The sequence below is a fragment of the Serinus canaria genome, chromosome 1A (genome assembly GCF_022539315.1).
Source record: "Serinus canaria isolate serCan28SL12 chromosome 1A, serCan2020, whole genome shotgun sequence".
Classification (NCBI taxonomy): Eukaryota; Metazoa; Chordata; class Aves; order Passeriformes; family Fringillidae; genus Serinus; species Serinus canaria.
In genome coordinates, this window is record NC_066314.1 from 28,899,669 (window position 1) to 28,917,435 (window position 17,767).

The 17,767-nt window shown below is 37.4% G+C and overlaps 1 protein-coding gene across 3 annotated transcripts in view; it reads left to right on the plus strand.

The window, feature by feature from the left end:
* Window positions 1-17,767, plus strand: part of TMEM117 (transmembrane protein 117) — a 179,917-nt gene that overhangs the window by 110,340 nt on the left and 51,810 nt on the right. For all 3 annotated transcript variants that reach the window (XM_030238648.2, XM_030238649.2, XM_018919658.3), the window contains exon 5: window positions 978-1,075. In XM_030238648.2, the coding sequence (XP_030094508.1) occupies window positions 978-1,075 (98 nt within the window). The remainder of the gene's footprint in view (window positions 1-977; window positions 1,076-17,767) is intronic.

Sequence of the window (17,767 nt, forward strand, 5' to 3'; positions counted from 1 at the left end):
TTTGAAGTTATTTCCTTCTGGAATCTTAAGATTTATTTTCAGTTTGATCAAAACACATAGTAATTTCCAACTCTGTTACTTATCTGCATTTTGAAGCAGGTGGTCACCCCCGTTTCCTTTAGCTGATCAATTATTTCTTAAATCTTTACAAATGGATAGGTTTTCCACTCTGGATCTTTTGCACAACAGAATTTATGAGTGTATTGTGATGTAACTTCTGGTGCTTTTTAGTACAGGTAATTTGAAGTAAATGGATATGAAATCACAGCTTCCCAAAGAAGCAGGTGCCTGAGGGGTATTCACCTCCCTCAGTGAGCTGAAAGTCATTTCTAATACTTTCATGTGCCACCCAGAAGTCCTGCATCCATAGGAGTCTCTGGACAGAAACAGATGGTCTCTTTAGACAGGAATTATGAAAGTTAGAATAAATATTTCATACTTTTAAAAATTTTTGCAGGTTTTAAAGTTTTTTTTTTCTATTGCCAGTCCCATGTGTGCTTTTTATACTGATAGCAGGAATGAGAGGACATTATAAATGTTATGCAGTGCACAGGCTTCCACTCCCTAGCTGCAGTTCTGATTTCAAGAGTGGAAATTCTGCTGATGCTGCTCTCAGGGAAGTGTTCTCCTCTCCCAGATTGGGCCAGAAGGCTCCACAGCCACGGGGGAATGTAACTCACGTCCTGTGGGTTGCTCTAACTTTTAGATTGATTCCTCTTATCTTCTTATCTTTGGATCTCTACAGGTTTTATTGTTTCTCAAGGAGTTGCATGCACTTCTAGAGGCAGAATACATAGCCCAATATTCGTTATCTTGATTGCAAATAACACTGGACACACTATTAGTCCACTGTCTGTTTTCATTATCAGAACTGGTGCAGCTGTGCCACACATAAATAAAAATGTTCCTAAAGTCCTTGCTAGCCCTGCCTTATGTAGCACCAGAGTAACTGTCTACTCTTTCTTCTTTCCCTATAGGTCACAGATATGATGCTTCAGGATAAACCCTACCCAGACTGGGGAAAGTCTGCCAGAGCTTTCTGGAAGAAAGGAAATATTAGGATCATTTTATTCTGGTAGGAAAATAGTGAACTCAAATTCCTGTAATCAAACCTTATATGGAACGTTGAAAAACATGTCTTTAATGACCATCTTTGGCAGAAAGAGATATGGCTGAAAAAAAAGGGTAAATCTGGTCTACCTAAAAATTGCAAAAATGGTACATGAGTGAGGAATTCCTAATCAAAATAGTTGGTGTAGAAATACAATTTTTTAATTGATTTATAAAATTTCTTTTATTCATTCGGACACTTTATGATTGAGTTGTGAAATTTTGCAATATGTGTGCTATATTTGTGTGTCCCACTGTAATTCCTTGTAGTCAAGTAGATATTTGAATTTCCTTTTGTGGCCATGAAATTAATTATAGAAATTCTTTGAATTACCACATGAATAGGATTCAAAATGTCACGTCAGTCTTAGATGATTAATAAAAATATGAAAAAGCAATGCAAAAAGCTGTAAGGGTTAAGAGTTTGTTTCACCTCAAATGTAGCCTCTTCCAGATAAATTCCAGACAACTGTAGCTATTGAAACAGAACACAAATTATGACATGAAAAATGGAAGATGGAGAATATATATTCTAAGAAGCAGTCTGAAGACCTTATAGCTGAAGATATAAGAAATGACAAAGATTTTTTCAATTGTATCAGAACCAGAAAAACTCATGAAAATGTCATCAGACCTGCTGTTTTTAAAAGAACAGATTTCAAAAGAAGTCTTACAAAAAAGTTGAAAAATTTATTTGTATGGAGTCTCCTACAGAAAATGCAATTAGCTATCTTGCACTTTAGAAGAGTAAAAACAATTATAATAAGTTGAGGCAATAAAGGAAATAGTAAGAGAAATTTGAAAGGAAAGTGGAATCAGACAGCTGATTGGTACACACAAAGCTTATAAGGAACTGAAGGGGATAAGCTGATGCAAAGTTTATTATCACTTAATTGCCTATTGAAAAATTGAATATTAATATTTGGATATTGTTTTGCTTTTTCTGCCTTTTTTTTCCAGCAAGCTAGTAATATCCTACTGGCCTTTAAGTCTAAGTTCAGTTTTAACTAAACAGATTGAATATATGATTATATATTATAGATCACTTTCTATCAATAATGGAATTAGGAGCAAAGCTTTCAATTAATTTCTGCTAAAGAAAATGGGAGAATCTTTGCTAAAAGAAAACCTTCTCAGATCTGTTAGAACTCTATGCACATGTCAGAAGTAATAGATGAAGGAGAAATGCTTGATATAATTTATTTGGACTTTCCCAAGGGTTTTGACAAAGTTCTTTACTGAGTGCAATTAAGAAAACTGGTAAGACTAAGTGTGCCAACATTTAGAAATCATCTCAGCAATGTGCAGTGAAAGTTATTAATAAAATAATAATTTTCTGCTACATTGATAAGCCTGAGGAGTTATGTTATTTAATGTTTGAAGTAGTATTTATTATTTATATTAATCATCAATATTAGTGACGTGAGAGAATTTAAAGATTAAGTTAATAATTTGAAAAATGCATGGAAGAGGGATCTTAGAAAACTAGGTGAAAAAATAATGTGACTGAATACTTGAGTTATGGATGGGGGTGGGGGGATTCAAGCAGCTCCTTGTCATCATTCCAGGATGTGCAGAGGAAGATTCTGTCTCAGTGGTCAGGGATGGGCAAAAAGGTAAAGCATATGTATCAAAAATATTGGCAGACAGGTGCCAAGTGGGCAACCAATGATTACAATGTCATCTGAGCAAAAAGCTCAGTCTAAAACATCATTGATTTTTTTCACCTTTGTCTGAAGGAAAGCTTTGTCTGAAAGACTGAAAAGGAGATTAGTTGAGATTAAATAAAAAACTTAATTACATGAAAAGACTAGAAAAATGGGAAAAAAGGATTAAAAGGAAGGTGACATGAAAGTTTTCAAATTTCTATGCCAGACTGGAAAACCAATAAAACAGTATTAAAATTACTTAAATATTATTGCAAGTGATTTTTTTTCCACTCTGAAATGTTAAAAATCTGTATTTTATTTCTAATAATATTCACAGAAAAATCCTACCAAAAGTTCAATATAGAGATAACTTTAAAAAAAGAGGGTTTTCATGAGAGAGTCTCATACTAAAGGGTATGCTCAAAACCTAAGGGCGACCTAAATACTTTTATTTTTAAGTAGTGAAATAAAATAGCCTGGATGATAGTCTATATTCTGTAGACATTGTTTATATAGAGCAAATTAGACATCAGTAAAAGTAGATTTTTGTTTTCTCCTCTAGGTAGGAAAAATAAAGGAGTGATAATGTTAAGCATGGTAACATGGGGTATTTGTATTTACTGTATTGTTGCTTTGGCAACGTGATGTGTATAGCCTCATTTCTGAAATGCCCTAAATGAAGCATCCTCAACAGTGTGTCCTACACAGATACTGGGAGGTCAAAATTCAGGACATTTTCTAGTAGCACATCTGTTTAGTAGAGCTACTGCAACACTGGGCAGTGTATTTTTATTATTCCTAGTATAGATATATGATACACAGCCCAAAGTGGTGGATGATATAAAAACCTTAGATACAAACTAGACTTGTTTTCCTGATAATGTCTTTTTTATTTTGTGTTTGGTTTGCGAAATTAGAAAACTTCTGTAAATGTACCAAAGATGGATGGATCATAAAGGTAGTGAAGGCACCATCCATCCATCCATTTATTTATGATAGTTAATTTGTGGCTGCTTTGTTTCTCATTTGGAAATGTTTTCAACTCTCCAATGCAACTAATTCACAACTGTTTTGATTTATCTTATCATCTCCTGTTTTAAATCATTCCCTGGAAGCATTGTCAGCAACCACTTGTTGGCTGAGGATTCTGGCTGACTTCTGAATTTCTTCACAATACAATTCTTCCACAAACAGCTCATCTAGCTAAAGAATGATCGGTTGCTATTTGCCTTTGCGTAGTCCGTCACTAAGGAGTACTTTGAAGTGCCTTCAACTTGTTTTGAAGTCAGAGGTTGTCTTTTTTTTTTTTTTTCCATAAAGAAGATCTCTATTTTGGTTATTTCCAGTTCTGCTCATGGCTAATTGCAGCATTCTGAGGCAGCTTTGTGTAATGCTGTGCTAAGTGATGCAATGCAAACACAAACGCACTTTCTCATGGAATTAAGAAAGTGTGTTGTCAAGAGGACTTCTAGGTAGCAATGAAGCATCTTGAATTCCCTGATGGAATTACTAAGTACAGACATGTTTGTGGGTCACAAAAGAAAGATAAGAAGTTAAATATCTGCACCACCTGCAGTCAGATGAGTCTCTCTACAGTCCTCTGTCTCCAGTGCTCTGTCATCACCATCAGTATTGCAAAATTATAAGCATGCCTTGAAACAGGCTGATTTTTTTTTTTTTTTGATATGTTGATAACTTGGCTGATTCAGGAGAGACAAATTATATATGACAAGAGAGGACTGGCATTTGAAAGAAGCAAAAAGAAGTTTGTTGAATAAAGTCAAAAAAAAAGATTCTGGACAAGACTGATGACAAGTCAACAGCTGTAGCTAGTGGTAAGAGAAATAAATAAGACAATATAGAATCATACTTAATTTTGATGTTTTATTGCCCTCAAAATTTTCCTAACAGAGTATGGAGGGTTTATAATGAGCAAAGCTTAAAGAATGTGAACTTTTAGCCCTAGGGAAAGAACAGATCACAGTCAAAATAAACCAGTTTGTGGGAATAGAGGAAAAGAGCTGCTGAGGTCTGTGTAAGCAGGTAACAGAAAATTGATATTCAAAGGTAGATTATCAAAATGGGGGATTGTGGAGATAACAGTGGATTGTGCATCTGAATCTTGATTGCAGACAGGGTGGTGGAACAATAAACATAAACTGAAATTTTGAATATGCAAGTTCCAGGCTGAAATCCATTTCTGTGGTGTCCCTGGCTAGACATTCACTGTATGTGTACACAATGATCAGTCCTTATTGGTGCAATAAAGACAATTGTCCCTTGACACAGGATTCTTGTCTAAAATAATGCAAAACAGATACCAACAGGGAAAAGAAATAAAGTAATACAGATAATTGTAAATTTTTGATTCTCTATGTTTGCTGTCTGGCTTTGCAAACTAAATATTCTTATATTAGTATGTATTCCCATAAGCTCCCACTAGCTTTCTTTAATAAAAAATACAGCTATACATGTTCAGAAATGTGTGTTAAGAATCACAGTATTTTAATTTAACAAATCAAGCTAGTAATATAGATTTAGAAGCTTTTATTCAAAATAATTGTGCAGAATTGCTAGAGAGTTCTAATTTATGTACATATGTTTATACTGGATTGTGTCAAACATGGCTTAGGTTAGTATTCTTAACTGGACAATATTTTGTACCCTGGATCTAGAGAAAGCTTCCTTATGAGATAGCCATATCTCCCACAAGAAATAAAAGCAGTTTCTAGAAGATATTTTCTATCATGCACCTATTTGAATGTTTAGTTTGGTAAATTATATTTCCATATTCTATATTTTCACAATCAAGATGATAAGTTTATACTGGAAAAATATGTTCTTTTCACATATATAATGTTCAAAAAATGGCTCCTAAAAATATTAATTTTTCGCACAATAGGCTACATTGAGAAAAACTAACTACACATTATAGCTCAGTCAATTTAAGTTGTGTACTAACTGAAACAAAACAAACCTTTCATGAAGTTTGAGTAAAAGTTTTTGGGATACCTTCCTGCAAATAAAACTGCATGAAGCAGTGAAATAATTGTGTCTATATTATATGTGCATTTGGATACACGTACAGTACTCTCTCCATAGTTTGAAGGTTTTTAAGTTTATCTATTAATTCTTTCATATTTAAGTAATTTATCTTGGGATAAGGTACTGATTACTGAACAGAAACCTGGAATCATTCAAAAGGTAAGGCAGATTTCCTGGTAAATAGCATAAATAGCGTAAAAGAACATACAAGTATTTTCCAGCATTATTGCTCACATTAATCTTATACTATAACCCAAGTGAATAATATCAGTTTGGATAAGGAAGACAATATATAACTTTCTTACAGTTTCCTTTTTGTCTCAATACAAAAAAATTCAGTAAGGTCCTCCATAGATTATTTATACTGAGTGATCAGACTACTAATCTTGTCTGGCATTGTTAAATATATTCTGTCAGGATAAAACTGTCCATGAATAGTGATTTTACATTTAGTCTGGCCATCAAGATGTATGATTATAATTTTTCAAGAAATGACAAAAATATTTTTGAGAGCATTTATTTAATTTCTGGGTATTATTGATAAGCTATGCTGTGAAATGACAATTTGTTAGCATGAAAAAATGTTGAAAATAATTCATCATAATACATAGTGGTGAACTTTTTTCATGTAAATGAGAGTTGTTTAAGATTTCTGCCTATTTTTAGTTTTCATTATTTATTATTTTAAATATTGAAAGCAATGAAAAAATACAAAAATATTTTATTATTAGAAATATTTGCAGGAAATTTTTTAGTAATATCTATGTTCAGTCCTGTAAAAATTTTCTGGTTCATGTCCCGAGGAAAACTTTTCCACTTGGATAACAAAGTGCTTTTAGAGTTCTAGTATGGAAAATTAAAGGTGGTCAAAACTCACCAGAATGGTTTAGGCTTGGCAACCACATGAGTCAGATACATTTTTGGACCTTGTTCTCAGATGCCAGCCCTCCTCAGTGCATGAATTGTGTCAGCAATTCAGGGTTCTCCCACCAACCTGCTCTCTTCAGTGGGTACTGCTGTCAGCTGGAAGTGTCACTCAGTCCCTGCAGAACACATCTGCCCTTCCCCTTCCCTTCTGTCCCTCTTCCCTTCCTCCAGCACAGCAACAGCCCAAAATGCTGCAGTGCTTGCAAAGGGAAAGGGTAAGGATGACATGGGGCCCGAGGTCAGCTGGGGGCAGAGTGGCTTCTGACATTGCACTTGCTGATCTAACATTGTCAGTCAGTCCTTTCCCTGGCTTTCCTGGGAGCATCTCAGGGACTGCAATCACTGCACAGGTCTCCCATGAGGCTGCATGGAGCGCGTTCTGCACAGACTGCTAATGCACTGCAGGGGGGTGGGTGCTGTGCATGGCATTATTTATGGATGAGCAGAGAAAAGGTATGCGTATGGGAGGGCATGCAGGTGGAAGCCTCCCATCTGTCTCAACTACCAAGAAAGGAATCTGTGGCTTGCCTGTGCCAGTCTCTATTTAGAAAGGCTGTGTCATGCATTTTCCACACCCTAGTTGTGATAGGAAGAATAGTGAGACAAATCACTCTTCGTCTCACTTTTCTTCTCAAGACAAAGCATTTGAGAGAGATATAGTTAAGTGTAGGGAGCTCTGAACTGTGAGATTCAAAAAAAAAACCAAACCAACTTTAAAACCAAAGCAACAAACAAAAATTGTAAAGTTGCGAGATCTCTTTAGCTTATTTGTCTCATTCAAGTTACATAAAGCAGTCTCATCCTATTTTTTTTCTAATGGAGACTCCTACAAATCAAACAAAAACATATGTGGCTTCTTATCTGTATTGGCATGAATAAGAGAAGGAGGCAGAGGAGGAGAGTGAGTAGAGTGTGGCAGCTTTCCTCCCACATGAAATAGACCCCATGTGCCCATCTACATCCACACAGCAACCACACACTTGAAAGGGCAACAAAGGGGAGGAAGGGAGCTCCTAACACCCCTGCACTTACCATTTCCCTGGTAAGTGTTAGTGTGGAAACATTTCATGTCCTGGGGTTTAAAAAAAAAATAAAAATTACAGACCAATGTGACTGAAAGATAATTATAATGAAGAGCAAAAAGCATCATCCATTAGCTGCAATGGGATTTTGGACTGGGCCCACAGACATAAATTTTACCTTTAATTTGGGTTTAAATTTTCTGAACCACTGTAGTACGTATGTATTTTATACCATATCTTTTCAGTTCTTCATCCTGTTTAAGTTTTTTGAGTTATATTTGGTAGATACTTGCAATTCAGTAGTTGATAGCCTGCTAGGAAAAAACCCTGTTTTTATTCCTACATGATTGCTAGATTCCTAAGAATAGCCTTCGTAATTGGATGGATATGGCAATTCATGTTCACCTCTTTCTAAAAGTACATCTAAAAGTACATTTTATTCCATCTCTGTTACTGAGAAAGAGGTATATCATGAACAATTGCTAAAAATATTTCGTCCAATGAATAGCTTTAATAAAACTTCTTAAATGCTTTGTCTCCAATGTTTCAGTAATAACAGTACTGCCAAATGACAATAGTTTCACAAAATCACATTCTATGCCAAAACCTGAAAAGCTCTAATTCTTTGATAAAAATTTTCCTTGGGAAATTCCAGAAAGTTCTTTTCTCTGAATGGGCAGTTGCAGTTCTTGGTTCAACCACAGTTGAAGCAACTTCTTTTTTAGCACCTTCTCTCCACTTTCTGCAGAATTCTTGCTGAGCAGGAGACACCTCTTCCCCCACTCAGGCACTGGAAGATTTTCCAGAAGAGGAGAATCAGTGATGTGGTTGTTTTTATATCATTGCCACTTTCTGCTTGAGCTCTTTACCTTTCTTACTTTGTTTGTAATTAGAAATTTTTTTCTATGTTTAGCATTTACAGCTAGCCTAGGCCTCCTTCTAGGTCCACCCCAAAATCATGTTGAGTGTAGGTGTCACATCATGTGATCATATAGGCAGAAAAAAGTGCTAACAGATAAAGAAATATATAATATAAAAATATAAATATATAGTCAGATAATTGAGATAGCCACTCCAAGACAGAAGTTCCAAGTATGCAATTACATCAGTATGCATTTTGTGGACTATTATTCTTACAACAGAAGGAAACATTTCAGACTATCAATGTAGAAATTCAGTCTTGCGTCCTTGCTGCTGAGTGCAGAAGCCTGGCAAAATCATAGCCCAAAACATGGTCAGTTCAACTGAAACTCATTTCTTTGGGAAAGCTGTAAAGAATCCATCCCACCAAAGACCTGGTACATGCAGAAGCTGCCGTGTCAGCCAGTGGTTTTGTGCAAGATGTGAACTGTGAAAGCCCACAAAGTTCAGTGGAGATCAGAAAGTGAGTCTTTCAGCTGCTCATACTCACAGCCAGAGTTCATAGACTTTGCCATGGCTAGATGCCAAAAATCAATACAGTTTTCTAAAATAAATGTGATGATTAAAGTAATGAAATTACTTGCCTTCCTGGAATGCTGGAGTATTTTTTAAAAACTGTATTTCTCCCTAATGGCATGTTTAAATTTGTACCTTAGAATTTGCTGATGTACTTAGCTTAACTTCTGATTCATCTTTCTCCTGGAATTGTAGAATGGCATAGGTTGGAAGGGAATTTAAAGATTAACTCTTTCCAGCCCCTGGGCCAATGCCTTTCACTACACCAGGTTTCTAAAAGCCCCATTTAAACTGGCCTTGAACGATTCCAGGGATGGAGCATCCACAACTGCTCTGGACAACCAGTTCCAGTGCCCCACCTCTCTTACAGGAAAGGATTTCTTCCCTATATAAACCTGCCCTCTTTCAGTTTAAAGCTATTCCTCCTTGTCCTATCACTACATGCCCTTGTGAAAAGTCCCTCTCCATCTCTCTTGTAGCCCCTTGAGGTTCTGGAAGGCTGCAGTAAGTCTCCCTGGAGCCTTCCCTTCCCTGTTTTGAACAACCCAACCTCTCTCAGCCTGTCCTCATGGGAGAGGTGCTCCAGCCCTCTAACCACCTTTTTGTTCCTCCTTTGTTCCTCCTCAACATGTCCATGTCCTTCTTTTGGGGATCCTAGAGTTGGATGCAGCATTTCAAGTGGGGTCAGGAGAGGGGAGTAGAGGGGCAGAATCCCCTCCCTCACCCACGCTGTTTTGCTGAAGCTCAGGGCACATTTGGCTTTCTGGGCTGCAAGTGCCCATTGCCAGGTCACAGGAAGCTTCTTGTCCATCAACTGCAGGTCTTTCTCCCCGAGGCTCCTCTGCCAAGGGGAGAAGTTAATCCAGTGCATTCTCTGCCCATCCTGTACTTGTGCTTGGGATTAAGCTGATCCAGGTGCAGGACCTTGCACTTGGCCTTGTGGAACTTCATGGGTTTGCACAGACCCACTCCTCGGTCCTGTGAAGGTCCCTCTGGGCGTGATCCCTTCCCTCCAGCATGTCAATTCTACCACACAGTTTGGTGTTGGCAGCCTTGCTGAGGTGCCCTTGATGCTGCTGTCCATGTCACTGACACAGATGTGACACAGTGCCCACCACACTTCCAACCCCTGGGATCATAACCCGTCACAAGTGACTGATCACAACTCTTTGAGTGCCATCCAGCCAATTCCTTATCCACCCAGTGGTCCCTCCATCAAATCCACATCTCTCCAGTTTGAAGGAAGGCTGTCATGCAGTGCAATGTTAAATGCTTTGCACAATTCCAGGTAGATGATGCCATCTATTGCAATTGATCATTCCTTATCTGCCAAGGCTGTAATGCCATCACAGTTGACCACTGAAACTGCCAGGCACCAATCTTCCCTTTTGAAGAAAAATCAGTATTCCTGTATTTTCTGTAAATACTGAGTATTTACACATTATCATGTTAAATGTTGTTTGGCTTTCAGATCCATCTGAAGAAGCAATTCTGACACTGATTTGTGCTCAGTGAAGGTCAGCTTAGAAACTCTGTTTTTAAGACCTGTGGATTTCATGTGTAACTGGATGCACTAGCACAGTGAAACTGTTCCACCAGTATTAATGGGATTTTTTAACAGTGGGAACTGAAGCCAGTCTCCCTGGGGACACTCTGGATGAGTTTATTAATCTTCTGCAGTTTTCAGAAGGATATGGCATTGAGTGTCTGATTATAAAAGTTTTATTCCTCTTGATTTCCTGATAGTTCTTCATGATGTGACTTCTGCTGTATTTTGGGCATCAATTTTTCAAATACAATTAGTGAAACTCTCCACCATATCCACCTGTTTTCTGATGCAAACTGGCTAACAACCACAGAGTAATAATGGTACCAGTGAAATCACATCTTGTAAATTCTAACTTGACACACTTTAAAATAAGGAAAAAAATACCTTGGTGTATCCAAATTCAGTTATTTAGGCCTAAAAAAAGAATTATGGTAGTCTGTCTTTTGCAAAGACTGGACTTAAAGTTGGAGCAAGAAGTTATTATTTGAGTGCTGCCAGACTTCATCCTCTATCCCATTCTGCCCCCACTCATATTCTTACACCCCATGACTACTGTCAGAATGAACCCCTTTCAATACAAAAGAAAACTTAATTAAAACTATCTTTTTAGGCTGTGCTTAAAACAGTTATGAATATGAATGTATATAAGCTTCTTTAGTCCATGTATAAAACCTCAATTTAGATGTAAGGAGCCTTTCTTTTGTTTCTTACTTGCTTTTCTACTTTGAAAAAATTGGTAGGGCTGTAAAATTAAATGCATCTGCTGACAGCTATCTTAATCAAGGCATTCAACATCATATCTTTTTTTGGCTGTGTACCATAATGAGAATATTGTGGCTGTATTTTTATTTCAGATAATTGCATGTTGTCTGACTGCAATTGTGACTGTGGAAAAAGCAAGTCCTAAAACAAAGAGTAGATTAAATTTTCAATGAAATCACTACAAAAGGTTGTTAACAAAAGGTGCCCTGCAGGGCTCTTGGTTTCATAATGTACGTTTTGATACTTTAGCATCTTTGCTAGATTTTTGTTCTTTTAACACAAAAAAATCATGTTAGCAGTTAAGCCCTTACAAAACCAGCTGCCAGTTAAATTTCAGACCATGCATATTTGAGCATGCTTTGTCTAGGAGGAAGTTATCCTGATGAACAGAGTAATTTTGTGATATTGACTAATCAAAGGGCTTCAGTAAACAGTACTTTTAATACAATACTTGACATTTTCCATCTTTTCAGATTCTTTATGTACTGAAATGATTGATCTACTCCTTCAGTCAAAACCACCTTGACTCCAGTTTACTGCTGTTTGCTTTGTATTACTGATTGTGTTGGTGCATTGGTCAGCACAGTGCTGCTTCTCATGCAGACAAAGAGTAAATATTTCTGGCTTTCACTGGAAAGGGCATCAGCCCTTGTTTGTGATGGCCAAGGGGTAAGGTAAAGCCAGTGAAAACAATTGGAAAACAACTTAGCCTCAAGAAAGGTTCATATTTTACAATGCTTTCTTTCCTGTTTTTTGCTGTTTTACTCTTATTTGCTGCTTCCCCATTACTTTTTTATACATCTTACCAGATTCTGCTAGTTCTGCTGTAGAAAAATTTGAATTTTATTTCATTTATTAAAGACTATCTTACAACTGAGAAGGTAAAGGGCAAGGGCCAAGAAATTATCAAATTACTATATTATTATTTCATTTCACTTTTGTGACTTGCTATGGAAGTTTTAATTTATTCAATGCTATGCTTAAAATAATAAAAAAAGTAAGATATCTGTTATTTTAAAAATACTAGATACAGCTTTGTCCCAGTTCTGAACAAACCTCTTTGAGATTGTGCACTTTTGTTGGCTCCAGTGCAAGCTCCTTTTTCATTCATGGTACTTTTCATTTAGATGGGTTAGTTTGAATTTTTTTTAAAGCACCTCTTCTATGAAGTCAGGCTGAGAGAGCTGGAATTGTTCAGATTGAAGATGAAAGAGTTCCAGGGAGACCTTATAGCAGTTTTGCAATGACTAAAGGGGCTGACAAGAAAGATGGAGGGAGAGTTTTTACAAAGAGGTATCAAGATAGGATGAGTGGGATGGCTTTAAATGGGAAGAGGATTGGTTTAGACCAGACATAAGGAAGAACTTTTGTGTGATGGTGGTGGGGCACTGGAAGAGATTGTCCCAGAGAACTTACGGATGTCTTAGCCCTGGAAGTGTTCAAGGCCAGGTTGGACAGTGCTCTGAGCAACCTGACATAGTGAAAGGTGCTGGCAGAAGAGTTGGAAAAAGATGATCTTTAAATTCCCTTTCTACCCAAACCATTCTGATTCTGTGCTTCCCTACTGTAAAATGAAACAATAGTTTTATAACTTTTAGAAAATTAGTTTTTGTATAAGCAAACACCTGTGACCATAGTTTAAAAACAATCTGCTGTTATAAATGCTCTTACAGGGGCCCTCCATTGTGCCAGCATTGCACAGCCCAGAAGTGAACTCTGCCCCTGGGAGGTTACTGTCTGGAATTCTGATTTTAAAAAGGAGCATGGCACAGAAATGTGCTGAATCCCTCGTCTATAAACATATATTTGCTGCTCACAGAAGTGGTGTGCCAGTAAAAAAATGGACAAGAACACATGCTCAGCTTCCAGTTATTTGCATGCTTTGACCTGACCTCATCTATTGAAATATTCAAGGCCAATTGGCATAGTACGGGAAGCATAGGTCTTGGGAAGGAAATAGAGTGATGCGTGTTTTCAATGACAGTAAACAAGTTGGAAATATCTTATTTGACTTCTAAATGATATACTGAGTTGAGAGATTAAATTTAAGTGGGAAAAAATCAGTTTTAAATTGAATAAATTTGATCTGGAGGGTCTGGAGCAAGACCACACTGGCAATGTAATTTTTAATGCCTTATTTCTCAGGATGAAACTTCTCTCAAAGACGGGTCCAGATTTCTTGTCTAAGCTTCTCTCCAGTATTCTGTCACATGAAGTCTACCATACTCATGTTTGTAAACATTATAAATAAAGTATAATATGAGTATTAGTGTTTTTCAAGTATTCTTTCAATGTCTGACACAGGCTTGACCAAGCCACATGAGCATATCTCTATTATAAGGCATTTTTTCTTTCAAAATGTGGTACAACTGATATTTTAATGTCTTAAATGCTAAGGATTTAAGACTGTCTGTAGCTTTGAGGTTGATTATAGAATCATTTATATTGGAAAGGACCTTCAAGTCCGGCTGTTAACCCAGCACTACCATGTTCACCACTAAACTTTGTCCCTAAGTGCCATGTCTACATGTCTTTTAAATACCTCCAAACCCTTCCCTGGGCAGCTAGTTTCAATGTTTTAGAACCCTTTCAGTGAGGAAACTTATCCTAATAGCCAATCTAAACCTCTCCTGGCACAACTTGCTTGACATTCTTCCATTTTATGTCACTTGTTGCTGGTTACAAGAGATTGACCCCACCTGTCCTCAGTCTCCTGTTAGGCAGTTGTAGAGAGCAGCTGATGCATGGACAGACGACTCTTCAACAATTAAAGCTGAAAAGAAAGGTGTTTGTTGCAGCGCGCTGGACACATGTGGAATCATTTCCAAATACATGTGCAAGGAGTCACAGAATCAAGCCCTGTATTTATACAAAAAAGGTTTTACATATGCAAGCGGTTTCTAAGGGCAATGATAATCCATTATCATTACCTGCCCGCTTCGTATTCTAATCACCTCAATATCCACTACAGCTGTGCAGCTGAACTCCCTTAATTGGGTGATGGGATTCTGAAATAAGGGAGTGGGCATATGGGAGGAAGAAAGCCATCTTCCTCATGGTGAACTCTTCACCCATGGCCAGCTGGCAGGACTTTTGGATCTGCTGGTCACAGTCCAAGCCTCTCCTAATGGTTTGATTATTCTTAAGGCAAGGTATTTCTGTGGTCTTGCTCCTTCACAGTTGCTACATCTATCCCTGTCACTCCTACCTTCTCTTTCCTAACGTATTTGTTACTCTTTAACTAATGCACTTGATTCTTGCCACCTATATTACTAACTTAGCTTCTGAACTAATTTTAAAATCTTAACTTAATTATACAATCTTCTGCTATCCCAATTATATGCCCAGCTGGCCCCTTGACTCATCTACAACTTTCCATTATCCTAAATACATTTCCAGCTGACCCCTTGACTCACAGTAAGGTCCCCCTGAGCCTCTTTTTCTCCAGGCTAAACAAGCACAGTTCCCTCAGCCATTCCATATACTTGTGATATGGACTTGTGCTCCAGACCCTTCATAGGTTTTCTTGCCCTTCTTTGAATATGCATGCTCCAGCACCTCAAGGTTAATCCAGAATCAGGGCAGTGCTTATGGAGATCTTGAGGATAGTTTCCCCAGGGTGGCTTACTCAAAATTTTAGCTGATAAACTGTAATTATATTTACCTTTAATATTTTGAACAGGAAAAGTTTTGGTTCATAGTAGAATAACTTGCAGGGTACAACATTATCTTAGTTTTAATTAAGGTGTTTTAAAAACATTGAACTTTTCCTCTTGTGTGCGTCTGAACTGATAAAATTATCTGAATCTTAAAGTTTTATTTTTATGGAATGTAAAAAAGTGATACCTTCTCCCAAAGCAAATTAATTTAAAAGGTGCAAGCACAGACAAAGCGTATGGTAGGTGCTAACTGTATTTCAAAAAATGATTGTTTTATGTTTCAGAAAGGTGGGACTTAGAATTAAGCTTCTGTTTAAAGTTGTATTACATGATTTTCAGCTCTTCCTACCTGAAACATTTCAGTGAAACCACATACTGATGTCTTCAGTTAAGAGCACCATTTTCTTCTTGTGCCACAAGATCTTTCAGTGACTACAATATATGTTGGCTGGTTTCAAAAAGCATACACTGTCTTTTAATCTATACACAACCTCAATTAGTGTTCAGGTCAGTAAGAGGGAAGACATTTATAGAATCAATCATTTTGGGTTAAGGAGTACACATACTGCAAGTGTACTAATGGAATGGAAATAATGCCTGGAACATCTCCAGAACAGTCACAGTCTCAATGGAGCAATTAAATATGTATGAAGAATGTTTGCAGTGAAGTTCAAACACATCAGCCTGAGGCTTATTTTTTGGTTTAATTTATTCTCTGCCTTTCTGTGTACTGCTGCTTGATGATTCAAAAACACTTTTGCACACTGGCTCCTGCATCATCTATGTGTACACTGACTGACAGATACGATGACAGTTGCTATTTTTAATCACTATCTCAGGAGCAAGGAATAGACTTTACAGGAGAAAAGTGCAGGGTAAGTATTGAGGGTAACAGTTTTTATTCATTAATGAATTCTACATAATTCACAGTATGGAAAATAGTCTTCAGATTTAATTCAGGCAGTGTTTGAATATTTAGCAAAACTTCTTAGTCTGACTCTTTTGGTGTGATTAGAGTATTTCATTATATGCCTTGTATTCCATACTGTCCTAGGGTGACGTTAGGATGCTGGTATCCCCATTCGTGTGTGTTATTTATGCTGGATATTATGTTTTGGGCCTTTAAGACTGGCTCTGCAGAGTGAAAGTTTTGTTTTGGGCCTCTTATCAGCCACTCAGCGGGACATACAGATAGTACAGCACATAGTGCTGTTTTTTGCTTTTTGCCCTGCTTTTTTCTCTTTGCTCTTCCTTCTGCTTTGCTTCTGCTTGCTCTTGCTTTCTGCTTCTTCTCATTAGTTAGTTTAGCTAAACAGTCCAAATTCCTTCCTGGACCGTTTCTCCTTTCCTTTTTGGATTTATCCGAACATGCTCCGGACTGGGACCTGGGAAACACTGAGAGTTTGCACCTTGTGGCTGCAGCAGCTGCCCCAGGGCTGGAGGGACTGATAACAGAGCAGCCACCCCAGAAGAGACTTTCTGAATTTGTCATCTTTTTTAGAGCAGTGAAAGAGTGGTGTCATCCAGTATTGTTCATTTTGTGTGCTGGGGGGTGCTGTGCCTGTTAAATAAACAGGTTCTTTCCACTTCTCTCCAAGGAATTCTTCCTGAACTGGTTGGGGGGAGGGGCCATGTGGGTTTGCTTTCTGGAGGGGCCCCCTTTTTGGGGATTCTCTCCCAAATTTGCCCTAAACCAGGACACATACCTTCATATTGCTGCTTCTTTCCTTCATGAAAGAGATGCTTGTCCTGTAGTTAGAGACTGCTTTTTTATATCATTGTGAATGCCAGCACCCCTTAAAAAGTTAGTGGCTCTGTTTCCTGGTAATTGCTGTTCTTTGCAAAATGTGTGAAGGGACGTGTGCTGTATTCAGCTTTCTCTGCTGTATTCACCATAAATAAAACCAAACTACCTGGGGCTTTGTAAAGCACGTTTTCCTTTGATGGGTCTGGGTTCTGTGATTTGTGAGTGATCAGAGAGCACCAGTGTATCAGCCGGTTCATCTGTTATCAGTTCATGTGCTCTGAGTGAATGTGATTGTCGTGTAACCAAGCTGAGAGCTATTGGCAAAGCAACTGAGCAAAGAGAGCCTTTTAAAAGGATTACTGGTAAGGTAATTACTTGTGGAAGATGTATGGATATCTCCCGAATGAAAACACCAGCATCTTAATATGTTCTTTAAGCAATACCATTAGTGGAATGAGTGTTCCAGTAATGGCATAGTCTGCTGGTGGATAATGGCACAGTGAAGCAAAGGCCTTTGTGTGAAGTAAACACTGAACTAAAGCCAGATATGTGGTTTTGTTTCTTTATATAGTTTCAAGGCTGTTGTTGAAGCAAAATTTGCTTTCTAGTGACACTAGCATTATTTTATTAAATGCAATGTAGTTTTAAGGCCTCAGAACTTCCAGCAGATTTTCTTTAGGTCTAGAGGAAAATAATTTTATATCTATAGTCAATCTGTAACTGCTAATATATCAATAATTTTAATGAAAGAAATATGCTGTTAATATCACCCATATTACCAGAGATATCAGCAGTATGTCATATAATCTAATTTTATAAAGAAGCAGAATTTATTTAGGACCTTCAATTCATGCACAGAA